Source organism: Lipomyces tetrasporus (genome assembly GCF_029532465.1).
Source record: "Lipomyces tetrasporus strain NRRL Y-64009 chromosome Unknown POJ06scaffold_4, whole genome shotgun sequence".
In the NCBI taxonomy this organism is placed as follows: domain Eukaryota; kingdom Fungi; phylum Ascomycota; class Lipomycetes; order Lipomycetales; family Lipomycetaceae; genus Lipomyces; species Lipomyces tetrasporus.
The window spans coordinates 1,633,473-1,652,729 of NW_026611599.1; the positions used below are offsets into that span (position 1 = coordinate 1,633,473).

The 19,257-nt window shown below is 48.4% G+C and overlaps 7 protein-coding genes across 7 annotated transcripts; 4 read left to right on the top strand and 3 right to left on the bottom strand.

The window, feature by feature from the left end:
- Nucleotides 1-384: 384 nt before the first annotated feature.
- On the bottom strand, nucleotides 385-3,214 carry POJ06DRAFT_267652 (uncharacterized protein; the record flags this gene model as incomplete). Its single annotated transcript, XM_056189254.1, has 3 exons — nucleotides 385-1,650; nucleotides 1,703-3,130; nucleotides 3,200-3,214. The coding sequence occupies 3 exons, from the start codon at nucleotides 3,212-3,214 to the stop codon at nucleotides 385-387; spliced, it is 2,709 nt and encodes a 902-aa protein (XP_056044951.1).
- A 552-nt stretch (nucleotides 3,215-3,766) lies between these two features.
- Nucleotides 3,767-5,777, top strand: POJ06DRAFT_221950 (uncharacterized protein). The gene is made up of 2 exons (XM_056185637.1): nucleotides 3,767-4,041; nucleotides 4,138-5,777. The coding sequence occupies exons 1-2, from the start codon at nucleotides 3,907-3,909 to the stop codon at nucleotides 5,671-5,673; spliced, it is 1,671 nt and encodes a 556-aa protein (XP_056044952.1). The 5' UTR covers nucleotides 3,767-3,906; the 3' UTR covers nucleotides 5,674-5,777.
- A 614-nt stretch (nucleotides 5,778-6,391) lies between these two features.
- POJ06DRAFT_97811 (Metallo-dependent phosphatase-like protein) lies at nucleotides 6,392-8,116 on the top strand. The gene is made up of 5 exons (XM_056191853.1): nucleotides 6,392-6,689; nucleotides 6,746-6,752; nucleotides 6,857-7,087; nucleotides 7,160-7,623; nucleotides 7,685-8,116. The coding sequence occupies exons 1-5, from the start codon at nucleotides 6,510-6,512 to the stop codon at nucleotides 7,769-7,771; spliced, it is 969 nt and encodes a 322-aa protein (XP_056044953.1). The 5' UTR covers nucleotides 6,392-6,509; the 3' UTR covers nucleotides 7,772-8,116.
- Nucleotides 8,117-9,884: 1,768 nt separating this feature from the next.
- POJ06DRAFT_183635 (Rdx type Seleno protein) lies at nucleotides 9,885-10,302 on the bottom strand (the record flags this gene model as incomplete). Its single annotated transcript, XM_056184759.1, has 3 exons — nucleotides 9,885-9,958; nucleotides 10,014-10,168; nucleotides 10,244-10,302. Coding segments are annotated over 3 exons (288 nt in total), but the record flags the coding sequence as incomplete, so codon positions are not given.
- A 426-nt stretch (nucleotides 10,303-10,728) lies between these two features.
- POJ06DRAFT_97856 (ribosomal L29e protein family-domain-containing protein) lies at nucleotides 10,729-11,583 on the top strand. The gene is made up of 3 exons (XM_056191854.1): nucleotides 10,729-11,050; nucleotides 11,117-11,192; nucleotides 11,249-11,583. The coding sequence occupies exons 1-3, from the start codon at nucleotides 10,997-10,999 to the stop codon at nucleotides 11,314-11,316; spliced, it is 198 nt and encodes a 65-aa protein (XP_056044955.1). The 5' UTR covers nucleotides 10,729-10,996; the 3' UTR covers nucleotides 11,317-11,583.
- A 267-nt stretch (nucleotides 11,584-11,850) lies between these two features.
- POJ06DRAFT_251696 (ribosomal protein S2, flavodoxin-like domain-containing protein) lies at nucleotides 11,851-13,752 on the top strand. The gene is made up of 3 exons (XM_056187429.1): nucleotides 11,851-12,105; nucleotides 12,167-12,895; nucleotides 12,952-13,752. The coding sequence occupies exons 1-3, from the start codon at nucleotides 12,075-12,077 to the stop codon at nucleotides 13,710-13,712; spliced, it is 1,521 nt and encodes a 506-aa protein (XP_056044956.1). The 5' UTR covers nucleotides 11,851-12,074; the 3' UTR covers nucleotides 13,713-13,752.
- POJ06DRAFT_209232 (PLU-1-like protein-domain-containing protein) lies at nucleotides 13,753-19,045 on the bottom strand. The gene is made up of 6 exons (XM_056185415.1): nucleotides 18,288-19,045; nucleotides 17,502-18,162; nucleotides 17,335-17,447; nucleotides 16,278-17,284; nucleotides 14,678-16,225; nucleotides 13,753-14,620 (listed from the first exon to the last, which is right to left on the bottom strand). The coding sequence occupies exons 1-6, from the start codon at nucleotides 18,663-18,665 to the stop codon at nucleotides 13,915-13,917; spliced, it is 4,413 nt and encodes a 1,470-aa protein (XP_056044957.1). The 5' UTR covers nucleotides 18,666-19,045; the 3' UTR covers nucleotides 13,753-13,914.
- Nucleotides 19,046-19,257: the final 212 nt, after the last annotated feature.

Genomic DNA, 19,257 nt, shown 5'->3' on the forward strand with positions numbered 1-19,257 from the left:
GTACTTTTATCAACTAACGACACATTTAACCACAAATAGATGACTTACTCTATGTCGTGTATAAGGAGTTTACACCCAAATACTACTTATCCATGTGCAAAATCTTCAACGAAACTGAGAACATCATCGAATAATTCAACGATCTCGTGATGCCAAGTAGTCAGCAATATTCTCAACTATGTGGTTCACAATACCATATGCTACAAAACAAAGGAAGCAAAAAGTGACCAAAGCAAACTCCAGGTGCCGACAGAATACCCATGAATATACCAAGTCCAACCAGCCCACCAATCCCAAATTTTTCTCTGTCCCCGAGACCCAATGTTGAATTCCACCCGTGACATATGCCGAACTCATCCGAAGTAAGTAAATTTTAAGAGCACCTTAGACAACCCAGACTTCCACAACACCTTCCTCGGGTCCGCTATCCGCCGCGAGCTCCCAGTCGTCTTCACCCTCCAACACAACCAAATCCCCATCTTCATCTCGGTATTTAAGACGATATCCGAGCCTGTTTGTTCCACTCGCACGATTACTAGCCACGACGTCGTTGAATGCGGAAGCATTGCATATCCGCAGTTTTTTCTCGATTTTGCTTGCCACATCCTTGAAGCTTGCCGCGGCCGGTATTAGCAATAAGTACGAGTCATTCTGGAACGAAAGCTTGAGTTTGATGGTGTTCAGTTGCGGGCGACTGTGTGGTTGAGGATGACCTGATGGGACACTGTGGAGAAGGGGTGCCATATCTGCACTTGACGATGATGATGATGAAGAGCTTGGCCGTGGCGCTCTGTGCGATGGGAATTGTAGGAGCGTTTGCGAAGACATGAGTGACGACGTTGATAGGCCGTTGTGACCGTGATATGGCGTGAACTGTGACGACGTGGGGTGTTGTAGTCGCCCCCGTGCTGTGATCAAGCGACGTATGGCGGATTCCCATTGGCGCATGGTCTCTTCGCTACGGTAGCGGATGGAGTATTGTTTGACCTCGCTCGAAGAGTCGAGCTTCCAATGGATCGTGATAATGTAGCCGTTGTGCAATATTGGATCGCCCGGAGAGGCAGTTGTCATTTTGGTCGTAACGTTGATGATGTTCTCGACGTATACCCGGCCTTCGAACGTCAATGACCCCCCACCGCCGGCCGCATAATTTGACGCAAACGATGAAAACGACGACTTCTTGCCAACGGATGACTGTAGAATATGCTTCTTCTTCCTGGCCGCGGCAATCCCGCCCGAAGTTGCGGAAGTTATAGTGCTCAGAGAAGACGTGCTCATGCCGCTGCCCAGCCCATTGCTCCCACTATGGCTATTCGATGACCCATTACTCGCGCTGCGGCCACCAACCTGCAGAGCAGAAGGTGCAGTATCTTCCTTACAGAACAGAAGTATGGACTCAAACAGGTAGTAATGATATTCCTTGTCATCTTCAACGCATCGGAATAGCCCGTCATACAATAGATCTCCGAAATGCTCAATCTTGTGCCCCTTCCAGTCGTCGATCCGCGCGCAGAGGGACATTGCAACTTGCTTGTTCTCAGTTTGCCGCTGAGTTTCGTTCACACGACTGGCGACACGCTTCATCGCGTGGAAGCCTTCGAGCAGCTCAGAGTAATATTCATCCTCCTCTGGAGTATACTTCAACAGCTCCTATTCATTACATTATCAGACTGCTCAAAACATGCAACTCGAGAAATAGTACCTTCAAGAGCAATGGATACTTGCAAATCCTCTGGATAGGTTTAATCAAAAGTGACGGCAATTCGTACGTAGGCTCAATCATATGCTTCAAGGTTGCCAGCTTTGGCGCCTCCTGAATCGCGATATCGGATGCCTGTTTCTGTTGCGATGCGTAGGTCTCATACACAGAAAAAGCGGACTCCATGCCAAGAAAGAACGCGCCAAACCGTTGGGCGCCGGGAGGTAACCGCGAGTTGGTCTCAATTCCGACCAGAAACTTCCGCTGACAATCAACAAGAGTGTTTAGGTTTGGGAATAAGAAATGTATAGTATCAGCGGACACAATTTCTTGGACCTGAAGCAGTTTCATGTATCCTTGCAGTAACTCAAGATCTTGCACATATTTCCGCTCTGTATGCAGCAATTCTTGCATGACTTTGGAGCGGAGGTCGCCAGGTGCAGATTCCCCGCTGTCCGTGTTTGAAGACGCGTCGTCTTCCAGCGAGTCGATGTCCTCGCCATCGCCTAGCAGACGCTGACGCGACTCCCAAGCGTCCAGAACTAGACTGACGGTACGCGTCACCTGTAGCAGCTGAGTAGTGTCGTCCGAAAACACGTTCGTGACGGTGAACAAGTCATCGTCCGCGAACCTCAAGCGTGACTTGCAGGCATTGACAAACTCGTACACGCCACGCTTGCATGTTTTGAGATCCTGCTGTGAAGGCGCGAGGACACGTGGATCGGGCACGATAAGGTCAGAATCTGAAGTGGCGTCTATCCCGTTTTCCAGCATTATGCAGCGATTGAGGGCGTTGAAAAGCACACAGAGCGAGGTGCCTTGTCGAAAAAAGCGCCATAACTGCGTGACAGGGTCGATGTCATTAGATACTGTTCTGGCCATGGGGGAGGCCCTGAGCTGTAGTTCGCTCGCAGACGAAGCGTCCGGCGTAATTGCCGTGTCGAAATACGACGCCGAAAAGAGCATGGATGAAGTGTCTGTTGGTGACGGCATTCGCGCGTGCGCAAGGTAAACGGCGAGGCCTTGGACGGCGGCCAAGCGGGAGATGAACGTGAGGGAGATCTGGAATAGCGATGCGCCTGTGAGCGGTGGTCTATTGGAGAGCAGCGAAGAGGGCGTAGGCGGCGCTGAGGGCATAGACGTGGCGCTCAGCGAACCTATAGAGGAGACTGTGGAAGCAGACGATGTAGTGGAGGAAGTAGACTTAGTCGAAGAGAAAGCTGGTCCATACATGGCAACTGAGGACGTCTGTCCAGGCGCGGAAATGGAGTGCTCCAAGGGGAAAGATCGAGCCATCGCGAATTGATTGGTTTCAGGTATGATATGCGGCGGAGTCGCAGGCGCGGTGTTGGCCATGCGGAAATTGTGGTTGAGCGAGCTTCCCCGAGGAATATGATCGTCCTGAGTCGACCGACGTAGCAATGGAGGAACCTGCAATGGCAGTTAGCGAGGAACAGCTATCGCGTTGGCTGCTCTAGCCACACATTAGTTAGGACTTACCGTGGCGGAAGTCATCATTGCCGCAGGCAGAGGGCCCGGATAGCAGCTCAGTGGACTGACGAGAGTGTTCACACGCAGATACGAGAAATAGAAGACGACAACAGGTTGCGGTGGGTGGGTTGGTTGGTTGGTTGTGGGGTATAGACAATGGTCAATATGAATGTCGAAGGGATCGAAGGCGAGGGGCATGCGCACGCGGTTTGCAGGGCTCAGGGCTTGTTCGCTGAAAAAAAAAGGGGCAATCTGCGCTCAATGACGAAACCTCGACATCGGCCACACAAATGGACGGCAAATCGGGAGGGCATGGTGGCGGAAAATTACAGAAAGAATGAGCATGCTCGCAATATCATACTACCTACTATAATTGATATCTATATTACCGTAAATGCTGCCACCACAATAGCGCGTGGACTCCTCTACCTAGCTCGCGCGACAAAGTAAACACAGCACATATGCACCACCGGGGCGCACTTATGCAGACTCCATCTATAGCCTAACCCTACCTCCCCAGAGTCGCTTATTCAGGGCCGCAAACTCAGCCGCAGCCGGTCACTACCTTTACGCGTCTACTACGGTAACAACCAACATTGTTTACAGGATGACGTCCGGCCAACTTAGCTCCTATCCCGGCGATATAGACCTCCTTTGCTGAAATCCGAACGTAAATACGTATATTCCTGCGATTCGATATTGTCTTACGTTCGAGAATGCAGCGGTCCGCAACGCTCGCTGCCCTGCGAGACGCCGTTCTAGACGGCGTTATTGCCGGCGACGCGCATGACGGCAGCCTTATTTGCGCGACCTCGTCTCCTGTGCCCCAAGATATTGGGCAAATCAGAGAGGTATATTGTGGATTTTTTGTTTGATACTGCATTTGTTTTGCGCTTTCATTAGATTTACGAGGTCGATGTTAGTAATGTCGGCTAACATGTACTAAGGAAATGCCGCGACTTTCAACTTACCTCGAATCACTGGACAGACAATACTTTTTGCAAACCTCCATGGAAGCGGTAGTAAAGTCACTTAAAAAGCTGCCTTCCGCGTCCGGCGCCGACAATGGCTCAACTACGGACGTACCTACGCAATTCACAAACGATCTGGTGTCCGAGATAATGCGCATCCAGAAACAGCTCATCGCATCGCAATCAACGCTACTAAGTCATTACACATCATTACTGGAATTTACAGCCGAGTCATATGTGTTTCCAGTCTCTTCGATCTTAGAGTCCTCGGATTCACTGTGTTCAGTTCACGGACAGCCGATAGAGCTACAGTTTGATGTCGATTCGTTATTGATTGCGGACACATCCGGATTGACAGCAGATGCCGACTCATTCACAGGCGCGATACAGAATCAATTCAATAAGCTCTTCCCAGAAGCGTTATGGCGACATGAGACAGAGGACAGATTGACAAGTTTGTCCCGAGAGCCGACGGTGACGCTGGAAGAGCACAACCAAATCGTCTCCTCAATCACATATGCCCTAGAGGTGTCAAAGAAAGATGGTGAAAAATTGCACCAGGATATTGAGTCGGAACGCAATGAAAAGGAAAGTTTGCTGCAGGCGGTTGGAGAGCTGGAAGCGTCGGTGCTCGACATCTCCGCCAAGCAGAGGGGTCAGCAGGACGAGATTCGTTTGGAGCTGGAGAATGTGCAATCGCAATTATTACAGACACAGTCGGAACTGCAATACCAACTTGACCTTCACACACAAACTGACGAGAAGCATGCACAGGAGCTCGAAAAGCTCCAGCGACAAGTGGCACCCTCACCACAGATCCCAGAATCTACGTCTGCAGCTGATGTTGAGAAACTGCAAGCCGAGAATATCAAATTGCTGGAACAGGTTGCGCAGTTTGAGACTGATATGGCAGTGCAAGCTGAGCAGCACGCTGCAGAATTCGAGACGATTCTTATGCAGAACGCGTCTTTGAATGAGCGGCTTGCCGAAATGGACACGAAGAAATCCAACCGCAACTCTGTGCAGTCCTCATCATTGAAGTCGGTGCTGCCAAGCACTACTGTATCTAATGAACATCTGGCCGACAGTGGGGTGAATGGCACGGAAGATCCACAAAGAAAGATTACAATTCTTCAAAACGAATTGCGTGGTTTAGTCTCAAGCTACGAAAATCTCATGGGCCGATCTCTCGAGTACGAAAACGAGAGGGTCCATCTCGAACGAGAAATTGCGTCCTTACGTGACAAGAACGAGCGACTGGAAGCAAAGATACTGGATAACAGAGTGAAAGTGCTCGCTAGCCACACGAACGGCAGTAGTAATACAGAAAACATCAACCCGAACGGCACCGTGAGCCAGTCAGAAAGCGCGACGATAGGTGTTTTGCGCAAGGAGTTCCGGAAGCTAGTGGCAGAGATGAAAGGCGATCACGCGGCAGCCATGAAGGCCGAGTTTGAGGAGCGTCGACGGTTGGAAAAGGTTATACGGGACATGAAGCATACTGCGACATGATGTTTTTATGATGATGTATGTTGCAGACGACACGTTTGACGACCTGGGTATTTTAAATTTGAAAAATTGTTTGGAACGGATAGATATACAGTAAATGGATTGGCTTTACGTTGTTATATTATGATTATTGTCGGGCTGCACTTGGTAAACGCTCTGAGGCGCGACTTGGTGGTCGGACGCTACCGGCTGACCTCGAATTGCGCCCCGTGACCCGAAAATAATCCGGGAACGCGCGAACTCGTGCGCGTGAATTCAGACTCGAGATGACTGGACTTGTCAAATCTGACACGCGTTGTATCGACATGTACCGATACATACGACGAAATGTCGAACGACGTACTAATGGTACACATAGATATAAACATATTATAACTACGTAATGCCGCGAGTACTGCTGGCAGCAGAAGTCAAACACGGGGTATAGCACAGCTCGCTTTCAGTGCAGCGATTAGCGGTTGCAATTGCGCTCAAGTCGGGGCGATTGCTCGATCTCGCACCCAGCAGTACCAATTACAGTATTCACATGACGCGTAACGTAAAAGACTCTAGGACTGAGAGATGAAGGGCCAAGTTGTAGCGTAAACCGACAAAGGGGGTCGGCAGGGTTGGGGTTATCCGCGGTGAGGCAGATGAACTAATCCAGGGAGTGGCACAAACCGCCAGGGGTTAGGGTATTCTCTCGCCATCCTGACTCGCCTGCCATAACACTTCCGTCTGTCGCCCGTCCTCAGGTTGCCCGCGTAATCCTCTCCGCCACAGCCCGCTCGTCGACATCAAGCTCTGCCCTCTCCCGTCTCTGCTGCTCGCCCCACCCCTTGTCGCTCGCTACCGTCTAAATGACTGACTCTGCTGAAATTGATCTCGATTCCATCGTCGACCGTCTACTAGAAGTGCGAGGCAGCAGACCCGGCAACCATGTCCAGCTCCTGGAAAACGAAATCAGATATCTGTGTACGAAGGCCCGTGAAATATTCATTCAACAGCCGATCCTATTAGAACTCGAGGCTCCTATCAAGGTATGTGTCTGGTAGTGTGCCCAGTTTGATCCGATTGCTAACGCTGTCATGTCCAGATTTGCGGTATGTGTGATGAGTCCCACTTCTCACAATCGTGTCCACTGGCACCTGCCGGCACGCCTAGTCATTCGTCGTTAAAAAATAGTACAAGCTAACGTCCAGTACAGGCGATATTCACGGCCAGTACTATGATCTTCTTAGATTGTTCGAGTACGGCGGATTCCCTCCAGAGGCGAACTACCTATTCCTAGGTGACTACGTCGACAGAGGAAAGCAGTCCTTGGAAACCATATGTTTGCTGTTGGCATACAAAATCAAATATCCAGAAAACTTCTTCATTCTCCGTGGGAATCATGAATGCGCGTCAATCAATCGTATCTATGGCTTCTATGACGAATGTATGTAGAACTTGTTGTGGGTATTGCACGCCTCACTGTTCAATCCTACTAACACGCGCTCCCGCGCAATAGGCAAGCGAAGATACAACATCAAGCTATGGAAGACGTTCACCGACTGCTTCAACTGCCTCCCCATCGCCGCTATAATCGACGAGAAAATTTTCACCATGCATGGAGGTCTCTCGCCCGACCTCAACAACATGGAGCAGATCAGACGAATCATGCGGCCAACCGATATTCCCGATTCTGGCCTGCTGTGCGATCTTCTCTGGTCCGATCCTGACAAGGATATAACAGGCTGGAACGAAAACGATCGCGGGGTCTCATTTACGTTTGGACCTGATGTCGTTTCGCGATTTTTGCAAAAGCATGATATGGATCTGATTTGCAGAGCTCATCAAGTCGTCGAGGACGGCTACGAGTTCTTTTCAAAACGTCAGCTTGTGACGTTGTTTTCGGCGCCTAATTACTGCGGAGAGTTTGATAACGCGGGTGCCATGATGAGTGTGGACGAGAGCCTATTATGCTCCTTCCAGGTGTGTATAATACGAGCAATTCGTGGCCAAATGGAGTGAATACTAATGATTTTTCGCGCAGATTTTAAAGCCAGCTGAGAAGAAGCCGAAGTACGGATATGCGGGAATGGGATCGACACCCCGGAAGCAAAAGAAAGCTTCGAAGTAGCCATCAAGCATGAATAATCCTTTCATCCACTATTCCACCGTGCATCGCGCGAGCGTGATCTTGTACTGCGACTTCTTTAGCAGGCATCTGTAATTGTAAAATATGGAGGACCTTGAATCATTTAGTGCATCTTTTCCTATCTACTCCTCTTCCTATTGGTTAGGAAACACCTATATACTTGCCAGTGTCCCCCGTTGTTTCAGAATTGTTCGTTAGTGTTTGCGTTTTTGCGTGTTTTCTTGCTTGTATATAATTCTCGTTCTTGCGTTGTTTTCGTTTCATGTAGCTTTTTGTTCTCTCTTCAGTTTACTTGCTATGAATGTGTGCTATTTCATTAGTTTGTTGTCTTTTTCGTATTATATATAAACGCTTATTTTTTTTTTTCGTTGTGCGTCTCTAAATCGGCTTGCATTGTGATTTTTTTGTTTGCTCTTTTTCTAAATTTTTCTACCTCTTTATTCGTTGTCCTACGCTTTCGTCTCCTTTGTCCGTTTGTCGCTATGTCCTATTATGGAGTGCGTTAAGCGGTGGAAAAGGGTGCGATGTTTGAGCTTACTGTGCTTGATGATGCACTAAATTATTGTTTTGTTGAAGGCGAGAAGTAATTGTTGAATTGGCGATGAGAAAATATGAATGACTATGTGTTGTATGTCTGTCGTCCCTGCAACTTTGACGTGCGCGGATGAATGAATGGATTGGAATGAAATGAATCCGATTTGTTTTCTTAATGTGAGATTGTTGGCTACCGGCATCCTGGCAAGAAAATGGAGATGTCTGCTTGTAGTGAGGTGTAAATCTGCGTCAGTTCTCATATTGCTGCAGGATTATGACCTACGGTGCGTCCTGCAATTCTCCGTGCATTTGGCAGCTGCACTGTACGTGAAGGACAAGGTTGTCAATGATCTGTTGGTTATATGGCTACCCTTTACGCTATCGAATTTATGCTGCAAACCGAGATATCTTAGACATTCTAGGCGTAAGCCGTTGCGTTTGCATAGATATCGAACACTCCAGATAATCGGCTCACACATCGCCTATCGGAATACTACGGAACGACTATTGCCATAATCACAGTCAGATCGACTGGGCCTGCCAATAGTGAATTGCACAAACAGCGCGTGATGCGTTGGGGACCTGCTCTCCTTTCCCATCTTACTCAGGACGCGTACGTAATATAGCGCGCAGGTTTCTCAAATAAACTACGCATGTGATCTCCTTCTCGTTATTAACGAAATCACATCAATCACCGAAGACTACACGGGCGGATTCAACTGTTTCAGCAAGAATCAGGGGTACACCCGCAATATCCGAAAAGATCTGCCCTCCGTGTTATAATAACTACGACTACTTCAAGTATAGATGAAACAGTTGCGGAGCAATAATACTGGGCCAAACCTATGTTCAGCCACTGTTGGTATCGGGCATTTACTAAATCATTCCTGGAGGATGGAGAGATGTGCGCACGCGCGCGCTTAATTGCGATACTGGGACAGACGTCGAAATGACGCCATAAGTTGTACTGTGCTGTTGTCTGTATCTGTTACTACAGCCAATTAATTTCTCGAAAACAGACTTCTTGTTACTGCTCATACATGATGCTGATCCAGCACATACGTACAGTCGCAGCTGGCTAGATTAAGACATCAGCGCATCTGATCCTGCCCCATTTGCGGCTCATGTCCGATGTTAGGGTTAGTTCCTCACACTTGTGCGGCTCATGCTGCCCGGCCGTTATGCTCGCTGGCAGGTGATTTCGACGAAGTAGTACTTAGTTGTATCTGTATCTACAAACGCCGTTAATTTATCGAGATCTTACACTAGGCACATAAGTGGCTGTGCAACAATTGCGCCGGATTAACTTATACTTTTGCATTCTCAAGACGGCACCGAAGGGGCTAAGTCTCCAATAACGCCAACCTGTGCGGAATCTTATCCATTTTCACGGCGTGCTGCAATCTAAGCATACATCGCCATCGTCATCCAAGATCTTCTCCGTGCTCTTTTCGTCTCTCATCGCCGTAGTAGCTGTTGGCAACTGCTGTTCTGCAGAACTGGTGTCTGCGTAACTCAGTGTCGCAGACTGCGGCGGTTTTGCTGACGTTCCTTCCTTCGCATGACGATCGACATGACCTAAATCGCGCGCAGGAAACAATATGTCGCGGACCAATCGTTTTAGATCTTTCGAATCTGGGCACCCGTTAAGACGTAATCCGCCAATTACACTTTTCAGAATGCCACTCACCTGGAAATCCGTTCTTGTCTTTGCGATTCCAGATAACGATTTCATCTGCGTCCGCATTGGGCGTTAACCGCACGATAAAAGTCCCGCCGCTGCCTGGAATCATTGAAACTTCACCCAACTCGGTCGAAAACGTTGACAACAGCTCCTGAGCATACCTATCATTCGTTCGTCAGCACTTTATGCCGTCAATAAGCCAACGCATGCCTCGCAACGAAGCCGTCGACACTTACCATGCAGCTCGAAGATTCCACTTGCATGCTGTGCAGAATTCGATCGAGACATGTGGGTACCGAATTGTTACGGGCATGGTATCCCAACTATGTATTATGAAATGCAATGCAACAGGCAGCTAAATCTCTCTAGTTAAATAGCTGCGCCCCGCATAAATATGCACGTGACTTGTCTCGCGCCGCACAGTTGTAGGGCTGAACCCTAATCGATGAGACCGCAGTCACATTCCACCAACTGTTGCGACCCTCTGCTACGACATCGTGAAGCGCCATATGTAGTCATCGCTTCAATATCTTAAATCACCACCTGGCGATCCCTTCGTATTTTACAAGAGGTATGTGAGATTTTGAGGAGACCTTTGAGTAGTCGATACTGGGAACGTGTACTAATAGCGTATTTGTGATTTTGGGCGGCGATGTCAGTCAACATCGGTGACACGAGCAATTGGCAATCTTGGGCTTTCTATTCAGGAGAACGTCAACTGGACAACGCGAACAGCTCGAAGTAGTAATAAGGCCATGCTAGTGAAGATTTGAAGTGCATGCAATTGTCGGCTATCCGGGGACTATGCAGTTTGATAGAGCAGCTATGTCATCGGTCGACGGTTTCAGTGAGGGTACTTAATTCTACGCCGCGTGTTATCCGTCCGAAGCGAGGGCCCAAGGTTGCCTGTTATTTTTTGCTGGCCCGCATGACTACTGGCATTTTCGCCTACAATCGCAATGAGAATGGTTAGGATATAGTACTTCACAATGTCTAAGTCTAAGAATCACACAAATCACAATCAGACCAAGAAGGCTCACCGCGTATGTCACATATTGTACTACGAATGGTTTATCAATCGACGAGAGAACTAATGCTGGTTTAATTAGAATGGTATCAAGAAGCCTAAGACGTCGAGGTATCCATCCCTCAAGGGCGTTGACCCCAAGTTCCGAAGAAACCACAGTATGTATAAATTTATTCCTCCACCAGCTGGTGAATGAGTTATTGATCGCACGTAGGACACGCTCTTCACGGAACCGCCAAGGCGCTGAAGGAGTTCAAAGAGGGTCTTCGCGAGTCGGCTTAAAATGGGATCGTTGTCATATACAAATATACAGGGAAACAAAATATCGGTGGGACAGGTTGTTGTGTGTGTGTGAATTGCATATAGTTTGTACAAATTCAAGCCGTTCATCAATGCCGTGCCGTCATTTGTTGTCTATTGAACAACTTCCTCGTCTTAGGTGCAGAATTTGAAAGTAGGGAAAGCACATCTGTCATCGGCGGGAACCTACTGTGGTTGTTACCATTGTCGATGACAGGTCTCATTACATATTGACTTCAGAGTTATAGTTCTCTGAAATGTGCGATATTGATAATTTTATGGCTGCCATTACCAAGCGCTGTCTTTCTTCTCCTCCATGTGAGACCGCGTATGTCAGGTGCTGCTACAAACTGTTACACATAGTATTTTTTGATTCATCGAATATAACTAGTGCAATATCTACCTGTAATGGGACTAAGCCTTGTTCGACTAGGTGACAAAAGTAAGGGTCTCGTAAACTGGTCACTTCAAGTCCGTGACAACTTCGCAACCGCCGCACGCAGACCTCGAACGAAAAATTGGACACTACTAAAGTCATTCACTAAGCGGCGCCGTCGCTCTCTGCGCAGATTTTAATTCTGTCAGCGTATAGCGCGAAGCCGTAACTGGTCGACGTCAGAACTTTGGTGTTAGAAGATCTGAACTGTGCCGCGGACTTGTGTAAGTCCAATACCTAGGGAATAATTTCACTAGTCAACGGCGGTTGTTGGAGCTTTGCTACCTCAACTGCCCTAGTCGCAATGATTTCGCGGACATTTCCACGACTACGGGGTATTTATCTCTTTTATAGGCAGCTAATAATAGTTTCAAGGAGGGGCTAATTGACGAGAAGGAGTTGCGGCAGGCTTGATAACCTCAGCGACCAGGCACACGACCGATCTTCCGGACCCGACTTTCCGCTGTCTGGCGTGGTACCGCATTCCTCGGGTTTCCGGCGCGCGCTTAAAATCCGATGACAACAAGCCACGGAAACTAGACGCCTATTCCGACGCCGAGCTTGACGAGCTCGATGTGGATCAGTACGGGCTCGCGGACGAGCAGGAAGCGATGGTGGATGAGGAGCCAGAGTTTCTGGCTACCGAGGCGGACCCGAATGCACCGCCACGCAAATCGGTTGCGGAGCAATTGTTTATTAATAATGATGCCAAGTTTAATAGCGTGCTGCCAGAGCTGAGTCAGAATGAGGTTGCTCCGGAGGTGTCGAAGCCGTCTGAAGAATTGACTCAGCAGGCGCGGATGGAGCGTATGAAGAAAGATTTCGAGGACGAGAGAAAACGGGAAAAGGAGCAGAGAAAGCACGCTTTTGTGTACGACGAGACTGTGATTCAGAATTTGCGGGAGAGACTGTCCAAACAAAATGTGGATTTGCCTGAGGTTGTTCGCATGGAGCTTGGCGCGCTGTATGATAGAGAGCTCTTCAATGCCGAGGAGGAAGCAGCGGAGTACCAGCGCATGGTGCAGGAGGCTAAAATGAGGGCGGATGATGAGGGCAACAGTGTGTTCTCAGCACCGGACGAGCCTTTCACTGAGACAGAATTGTATTACCGGCAGCTGAACAATGGTATGTCGCATCGCATCTATACGCGCAGCAGGGTGCAGACTAATGATTGAATATAGCTAAGCTTAACGGATCTCTCGGTGCTCAGCCAAGCTCCGCGTACAACCCACGCAAGAGTCTCAAGAGCCCGCCGACGCCAAACGAAACTACAGTCTCGATGCTTGTCGCTGCGGGTGCCCATCTTGGCCACAACACCCAACGACTCCGGCAATCCAATTTGCCGTTCGTCTACGGAAAACGTGACGGTATCCATATCATCGATCTGGACAAGACTATATCTTATCTACGCCGCGCTTGCAAAGTCGTCACAGCCGTCGCAGAACGCGGTGGTCTTATCCTTGTCGTTGGCACACGGCCTGGCCAAGAAGACGTCGTTGCTTTGACAGCAAAACGTATGCGCGGATATCACATCATCAAATACTGGGTCCCCGGCCTTTTAACGAACGCCACGCAAGTTCTCGGGGTGCGTGACAAAAAAGTGGTCGATATGGCGGACCGAGAGGTGTTGGGGGTGAAGCCTGGGCAGGGCAACGTCATTCCTGATCTTGTCATCGTTCTGAACCCTATTGAGAACCGGGTCGCGCTGCAGGAGTGCAAGGCTAAGATGGTGCCCACTATCGGGGTCGTGGATACCGATATGGAGCATACATTGCTTACATATCCGATTCCTGCTAACGATGACAGCCTGCGTGCTATAGAGCTGATTGCTGGAATACTAGGACGAGCGGGCGAGGAGGGATTGAAGCGTAGACTCAAGGAGCGCAGGGTTTGGCTTAGACAGTCTGAGGCTGGTGCTGAAGCGGCCGCGGGGGCCAGTTAAATGTTGGACAACGAATCGATCTTGTAAATTATGTAAATAATCTCATGAGGTGTGAATAGCATAAAGCAGGATATATTTTACAACTCCGGAATATATAAAGGTAAAGAATACATGAAAACAATGACCCGTTAGACACAGCCATCAAAGGGAGAGCGCAATTCTCTTTAAAATTATACACAGAATGCATCCGCTATATGGAGTCTCACGACCTGTTGTCGATGACATTAATTGTATCGTTCATATCCATGTCGTCCTGATAGAAAGCGCGTATAGGGTTATTCTTCGCCAGTATAATAGGTTTCGTAATCGGACGTGGGGCCGCCGCCGGTGACGGCTCTACTCGTGACGTACTCGAGTCTTTAGGCGCTAGCACCATCGTCGTATCCGGTATGTCTTTGACGACAAGACTGACATCCTCGGAAGCAGGAATTGGAGTGGCCATGGAACTACTCGTAGTGCTAGTTTCCTTCTTTGTAGCTCGCGGTTTACGAAAGCTCAGTGAAGTCTCGATCATAGGCGGCGGATCGGGAGCCACAGGAGCCAAGTTGTGCGTTTCAGCCCGGAAATAATTGGTTTCGTTTGCGAGCAAAATGTCGCCACCTTCCAGTTTCCGCAGATAGAATCGCATGGTGTTGGCATCCGTCGGTGCAGAAATGGAAGCAGGAATGACATCTTGTTGCAGGTAATTTCGGAATTTGCGCGCAGTGACATTAATGCTGTGCAGAGTGTTCAATTCGTCTGGGCATAAGGGCAGTGTGAAGGAGTCCTGTTCCCATTGCTCCAGATCTTCCAACTTTGGCCGATCCGAGTCACGGTATATTCTTATTCGATAATCACAGATCGGACATGTATAATAATCCGCATCCTTGATTGTTCCCCGTGGTATTTTCAAGCAACGATTGTGATACCTGCAAGAGTTAGACACGATCAATGCGTGATCACAGACAAATCAATACTTAACCTACCATTCATGGCACATCTCGCACTCAATCATAAGACCAGATTCAGGTAGTCGGCAAATGCAAAACATTTCACGGTGGCTATCATTCTTAAATCGTGATTCACTCTCAGGCTCTGGTGTCGGCTCGTGGGAGGCCGGTTCGGCTGGCACCCTTGGCTTATCGTCTAATGAGAAACAATTACGATTCCGCTTCTCCACATTGTCAAGATGACTCCTCAGGGCATGAAGCGGAGCGTTACTCTTGCCAAATAACTTCTTCCCCTTTCGTAGCCATTCATCAACAACTTTGATGTGCTTCTCAAGCTCCCCTGCTCGGCTAGGTTTAACAGGCAAATCCTTAAGCGAGTCCATAACCCGTCGGACCTCCCTGTATGGTGCCCTGTCCTTGACATTCTCGGAAGACGCTTGTTCAAGGAATGAAGTAATAGCTTCATTGGCTTCTTTATGCTTCACTAGAACTTTCTCTAGCGCGTCATACGTTGCCTTACTCACTGATGTAGTCGTGGCTTCATCGTACATGCTCTCGAGATGGTCGTAATCCAATTTCTCAGATTCGAGCAGGTTGTTGACATCCCGTTCCCAGGCGTCGCCTTGAACTTTAGCCTTCAAGAGTTTCTTGAACACCGGCTCCGTGTCATCAAAGCCCAATTTGGAACCTTCCACCAACAGAGCACCTAGCTCGGGAAGATAAATATAGGTTTTCTGCGCATCGTCAACTGTTTCCTTCCACTGCAACTGCGCATAGCGAGTTTCCAAAGCCGCAATCTGAGGGACATCCAAATTCAATCCGATGCCAGTTTCAATGAGAGCAACGTACTCGTCCATGTTCTCGACAGGGTTCGCCAGAAGATGATCAGCAAGCTTTGTATAATCGTTCATTTGCTCAACGCGTTCTTTCAAAAGATCAATCTCCGAAGTATAGAACGGCATTTTCTCAACATCGTCAAGCAACTTGAAAAGATCTTCCGGTTTCCTAGATTCGATCTCTGTCTCGTTAGCCTTCACACTTCCGCGTCTGCCCGCGCGCTCATGCTTCCGACGATGTTGCTGTTTCCGTGCAAGAATATTTTGCACTTGGTCAACCCACTCATTCGCAATCTCGACTGTCTTTCGTAATTGCTCCGCTTCCGGTAAAGGATACGGAATCCTTTCGCTTTCGGCTAGCAGCGATCGAAGGGCACGAAGAGTGGGTTTCTCGGAATCGGTCGTGAGCCTCAGATACTTCTCGTGCCATTCAGTGGGCTTGTGTGCACGACCACGGACTTTTGATACAATCCCGACAAGCTCGTCGTCTTTTATCCTCATTCGAAGAATCCTACTAGAGCGATCGCAGTCGCATAGCTCGTCATAATGGTTTAGACAGACGATATTATGAGTGCACGGACAGAGAACTTGAGATAGATAGCAATAGGTGTTGCAGTAAGCGCACTGGATATCCGCTTCAGGAAGATCCATGCTGCTGTATTCCTCCTTAATATTAGGACAAATGTGACGAATGTGATCTCGCATAGCCATTTCCTGTTCTTGCATGGAGGCCAATGCCGGACCAAGCCTACAAACATTAGTTAACTTCCGTAAAAATGAAGAGAGCAACTATAGCATACCATATTGCGGTTTCGATTGAGTTATCTCTCGCAGCGGCAGTAAGAAGCAGTTCATCATGAGAAAACACCGGCAGTTTCCGATAATCCTGGTATATCTCGATTCCAAGTTTGCCATAAGGCTCCCAATCCGCTGGAGCAAAATTCACAGCCTCATTAAAATTGAAGCCATGATTGAATCCAGCATGATATGCTTGCGGAAACGTGATGACGAACTCGCCAGGATGTTGGTCGATGGCGTAACACCTGACACTTTCTTCAATAAGACGCCTGGGACTCATCATCGTGACCAGCTGGAACAGAAGATCTGGCTGCTGCTCAAACAGTTCCGGTACAGCCTTCCGCATAGCATCTTCGAACTTGTCGGAATCCGCGCCAGGAATACCGTACCACGTCTTCGTAGCACCAAAATGCTGGTAATTCGCAGAGTACGTGTAGTGGTCTTCGCTGTGCCAACAGAAAGTCGAAAAGATCATGCCGACGTAAAGCCATGGAACTGTCATACCAGAAACGTCAGTCTTGATATGACGGAATAATGACTTTTCATGAAGAGGCATGATATTTAGATTCCAAGAATCCGTAGAATAGGGATCGAGCGGATTACGTTCAATCGTGGGGAATCCAGAACCATGAATCGTCGAGTGAATATCCGCGCCATACTCGACCTCGACAGTATCATTGACGTCCTCGACCAACCTCCAAAACTCTGCTTCAATCTCGTCTTCAGTTACCTCCCTAGTCTTCTTCGTCTTTGGATCGATAGGCATCTTTCCTGAGTAATAGTGATCTTTGAAATTCTTCGCTTTCTCCTGGAACTGGCGAAGATTGTATACCTGGCCATCTTCGAAGCCGAATTCGCCGGTACCGACTAGACACTTGTCACAAAACCAGTCGTAGTCTGGGATACCTTTCAACTGTGGCTTAAGACACGACAAATGATATCCGGCATCGCAGCCGTCACAAAGAAGCATATTCATAGCGCCATCGCCACGACCGCATACTTCACAGTTCTGATAGCATTAGTACAAAGCATTGAACAACAGTGAAGCGTACAACCTACCTCTCCCGGCTTTCGTGATTGAACTTGGCGATTCATCCGCTTGACAGCACCAATTTCTCTGTGCAGCACCATATTGGACCCAACTACTGTCGGCGGCTGCTCGACTTCCGGGCCTAGCAACACGTTTTACTATTAAATCAATAATTCACAAACAAAAGTAAACATACTCGTCTTTAGTCGCTTGCTACTGCGCCGATCGGGTGTGCTCTCTTCTGCAGCACTCGACTCTCGCGAAACAGAATCCCTCATGACGACATCCTCAACGTCCTCCTCAGATTTGACCGGGGAGTGACTATCCTTCCCTTCTGGTGCCAGACGCTTCAAATCATTTACCGTAACAAAGTGAGCTACGCTGTCGGTATGAGGGGATACCGAGCCCATCCTCGACTGCGACTCGGTACTTGAATTAGCCGACAACGTTCGAGAGCGCTTGACAGGCGTACGGGGTCCGCCTTGTTCGGCCGCAATCTGCTGCTGTACCAGCGGTTTAGCATTGATCAGATATTTCTCGTAAGGGAGGATGTATTTCTGATACGAGTTCTTGAGCGACGACGACAGCGACGTCATGATCTTTCCGCTATACCCGAGCTCCCGGCCGATTTCTGCCCACTGCTTCTTCTTGCAAACGACTTCAAAGCCTCCGCGCATGTCGACAGACTTTTTGAGATGATAGAGATCCAGCGGACGACGATCGACGCTAGGGAGTTTGTTGAGCGTCACGCCGCGTTGCTTATGAAACTTGTGCAATTGATCTAGGAAGTTGAGATTCGCTCGAGTGCCGCCTTCCATGGAATTGAGCTCCTGGCGACGAGTTTTGAACCAAAATCGCTAAAAGAAGATAGATTAGATTGATCCGCGGACGGCAGTTTCTTCCCTTAGAACACCTCTACACAAGGAACAAGATATACACAAGTAGCAGTATGACGGCGTGCTGGTGAATTACTTCGACTTACCTCAGTATCTAAAGCGAACTCAGGTTTCCAGCTATCCGGTGGCACAACCTTGATAATTCCATATTCCTTTCCCTCATTGGCAATGCTGGCAATGTACGTAAAAGGATCTCTAAACTCATCTTCGCTGGGATAGTATGTCGGTGCCTCTTGTAATCCCAACATTCGTTCTTTCTTTGGTGGAGGCTTTTGCGCAATATTTCTCCGTCCTTCAACTGCTTGCAGGTCCAATGGCAACGCACGGGGCCGTTGGCGAGAGGTAACGGATGGTATGCCGTGGTTGGTTAACGGAACCGGCATCAGCCCATGTCCGATGTGCGCTTTTGACCGCAGGCGCGAAGATGATGTCGCAACCGTAACCGGTGCAAATTCCGGTATCATTATTGTTTCAATTCAACAATTGGCTATAAATTGAGAGAAAATTTCGGAATATCGGTGCCGATATCTGAAAGTCGTCAACTATAACTTATAATGGACTAACAATGTACTGCAAGTTTTCGCTCTCGCTCTTTACAAATTCAAGCTGAGAAAATTATAGTATACGACTGATGACTCCGAGTAATTGAAGGTCTTGGGAGATATAGTGATCTATCGCTGTCGTCGAGCCCGGTGAAGTCCAGATGTGGTATGTGAGACCCGGACTGTGTGGTTTTGGGTTGGATATACCCAGGCGAGGCTCAGCGGTAAATTAGAATCTTAAACAGCCACCATACTTTGAGCAAAGTACCGGATCAGTCATGTCGTGAGTTCACCGTTTTTTTGACATAACCATAGCAATGTGAGGTGATCTGGCGCTTGTTCTATTACCTGTATGTCATGACAATCCAGAAAGCCGCTCGTAGAAGTGCAATGGACGCAAGCTACAAGAGTTAAAGGACACTTGATACTGGTAATTCGGATCAGGCACAACCTCATAGCTTGCAGAAACGTCGACTATTTACACATATAAACGCGGAGATGGAGGAATACCAAG

Excerpts from the sequence above, each read along its gene's own strand:
- POJ06DRAFT_221950 (XM_056185637.1), top strand. The coding sequence starts at position 3,907 with ATGCAGCGGTCCGCAACGCTCGCTGCCCTGCGAGACGCCGTTCTAGAC. Across the intron at positions 4,042-4,137 it reads ATATTGGGCAAATCAGAGAG|GAAATGCCGCGACTTTCAAC; the intron begins GTATATTGTGGA and ends ACATGTACTAAG.
- POJ06DRAFT_97811 (XM_056191853.1), top strand. The coding sequence starts at position 6,510 with ATGACTGACTCTGCTGAAATTGATCTCGATTCCATCGTCGACCGTCTA. Across the intron at positions 7,088-7,159 it reads CTATGGCTTCTATGACGAAT|GCAAGCGAAGATACAACATC; the intron begins GTATGTAGAACT and ends CCCGCGCAATAG. Across the intron at positions 7,624-7,684 it reads GCCTATTATGCTCCTTCCAG|ATTTTAAAGCCAGCTGAGAA; the intron begins GTGTGTATAATA and ends TTTTTCGCGCAG.
- POJ06DRAFT_97856 (XM_056191854.1), top strand. The coding sequence starts at position 10,997 with ATGTCTAAGTCTAAGAATCACACAAATCACAATCAGACCAAGAAGGCT. Across the intron at positions 11,051-11,116 it reads AGACCAAGAAGGCTCACCGC|AATGGTATCAAGAAGCCTAA; the intron begins GTATGTCACATA and ends TGGTTTAATTAG. Across the intron at positions 11,193-11,248 it reads CAAGTTCCGAAGAAACCACA|GACACGCTCTTCACGGAACC; the intron begins GTATGTATAAAT and ends GATCGCACGTAG.
- POJ06DRAFT_251696 (XM_056187429.1), top strand. The coding sequence starts at position 12,075 with ATGATTTCGCGGACATTTCCACGACTACGGG. Across the intron at positions 12,106-12,166 it reads GACATTTCCACGACTACGGG|GAGTTGCGGCAGGCTTGATA; the intron begins GTATTTATCTCT and ends ATTGACGAGAAG. Across the intron at positions 12,896-12,951 it reads TTACCGGCAGCTGAACAATG|CTAAGCTTAACGGATCTCTC; the intron begins GTATGTCGCATC and ends GATTGAATATAG.
- POJ06DRAFT_209232 (XM_056185415.1), bottom strand. The coding sequence starts at position 18,665 with ATGATACCGGAATTTGCACCGGTTACGGTTGCGACATCATCTTCGCGC. Across the intron at positions 17,448-17,501 it reads TAGCAAGCGACTAAAGACGA|GCCCGGAAGTCGAGCAGCCG; the intron begins GTATGTTTACTT and ends ACGTGTTGCTAG. Across the intron at positions 16,226-16,277 it reads TCAATCGAAACCGCAATATG|GCTTGGTCCGGCATTGGCCT; the intron begins GTATGCTATAGT and ends TAATGTTTGTAG.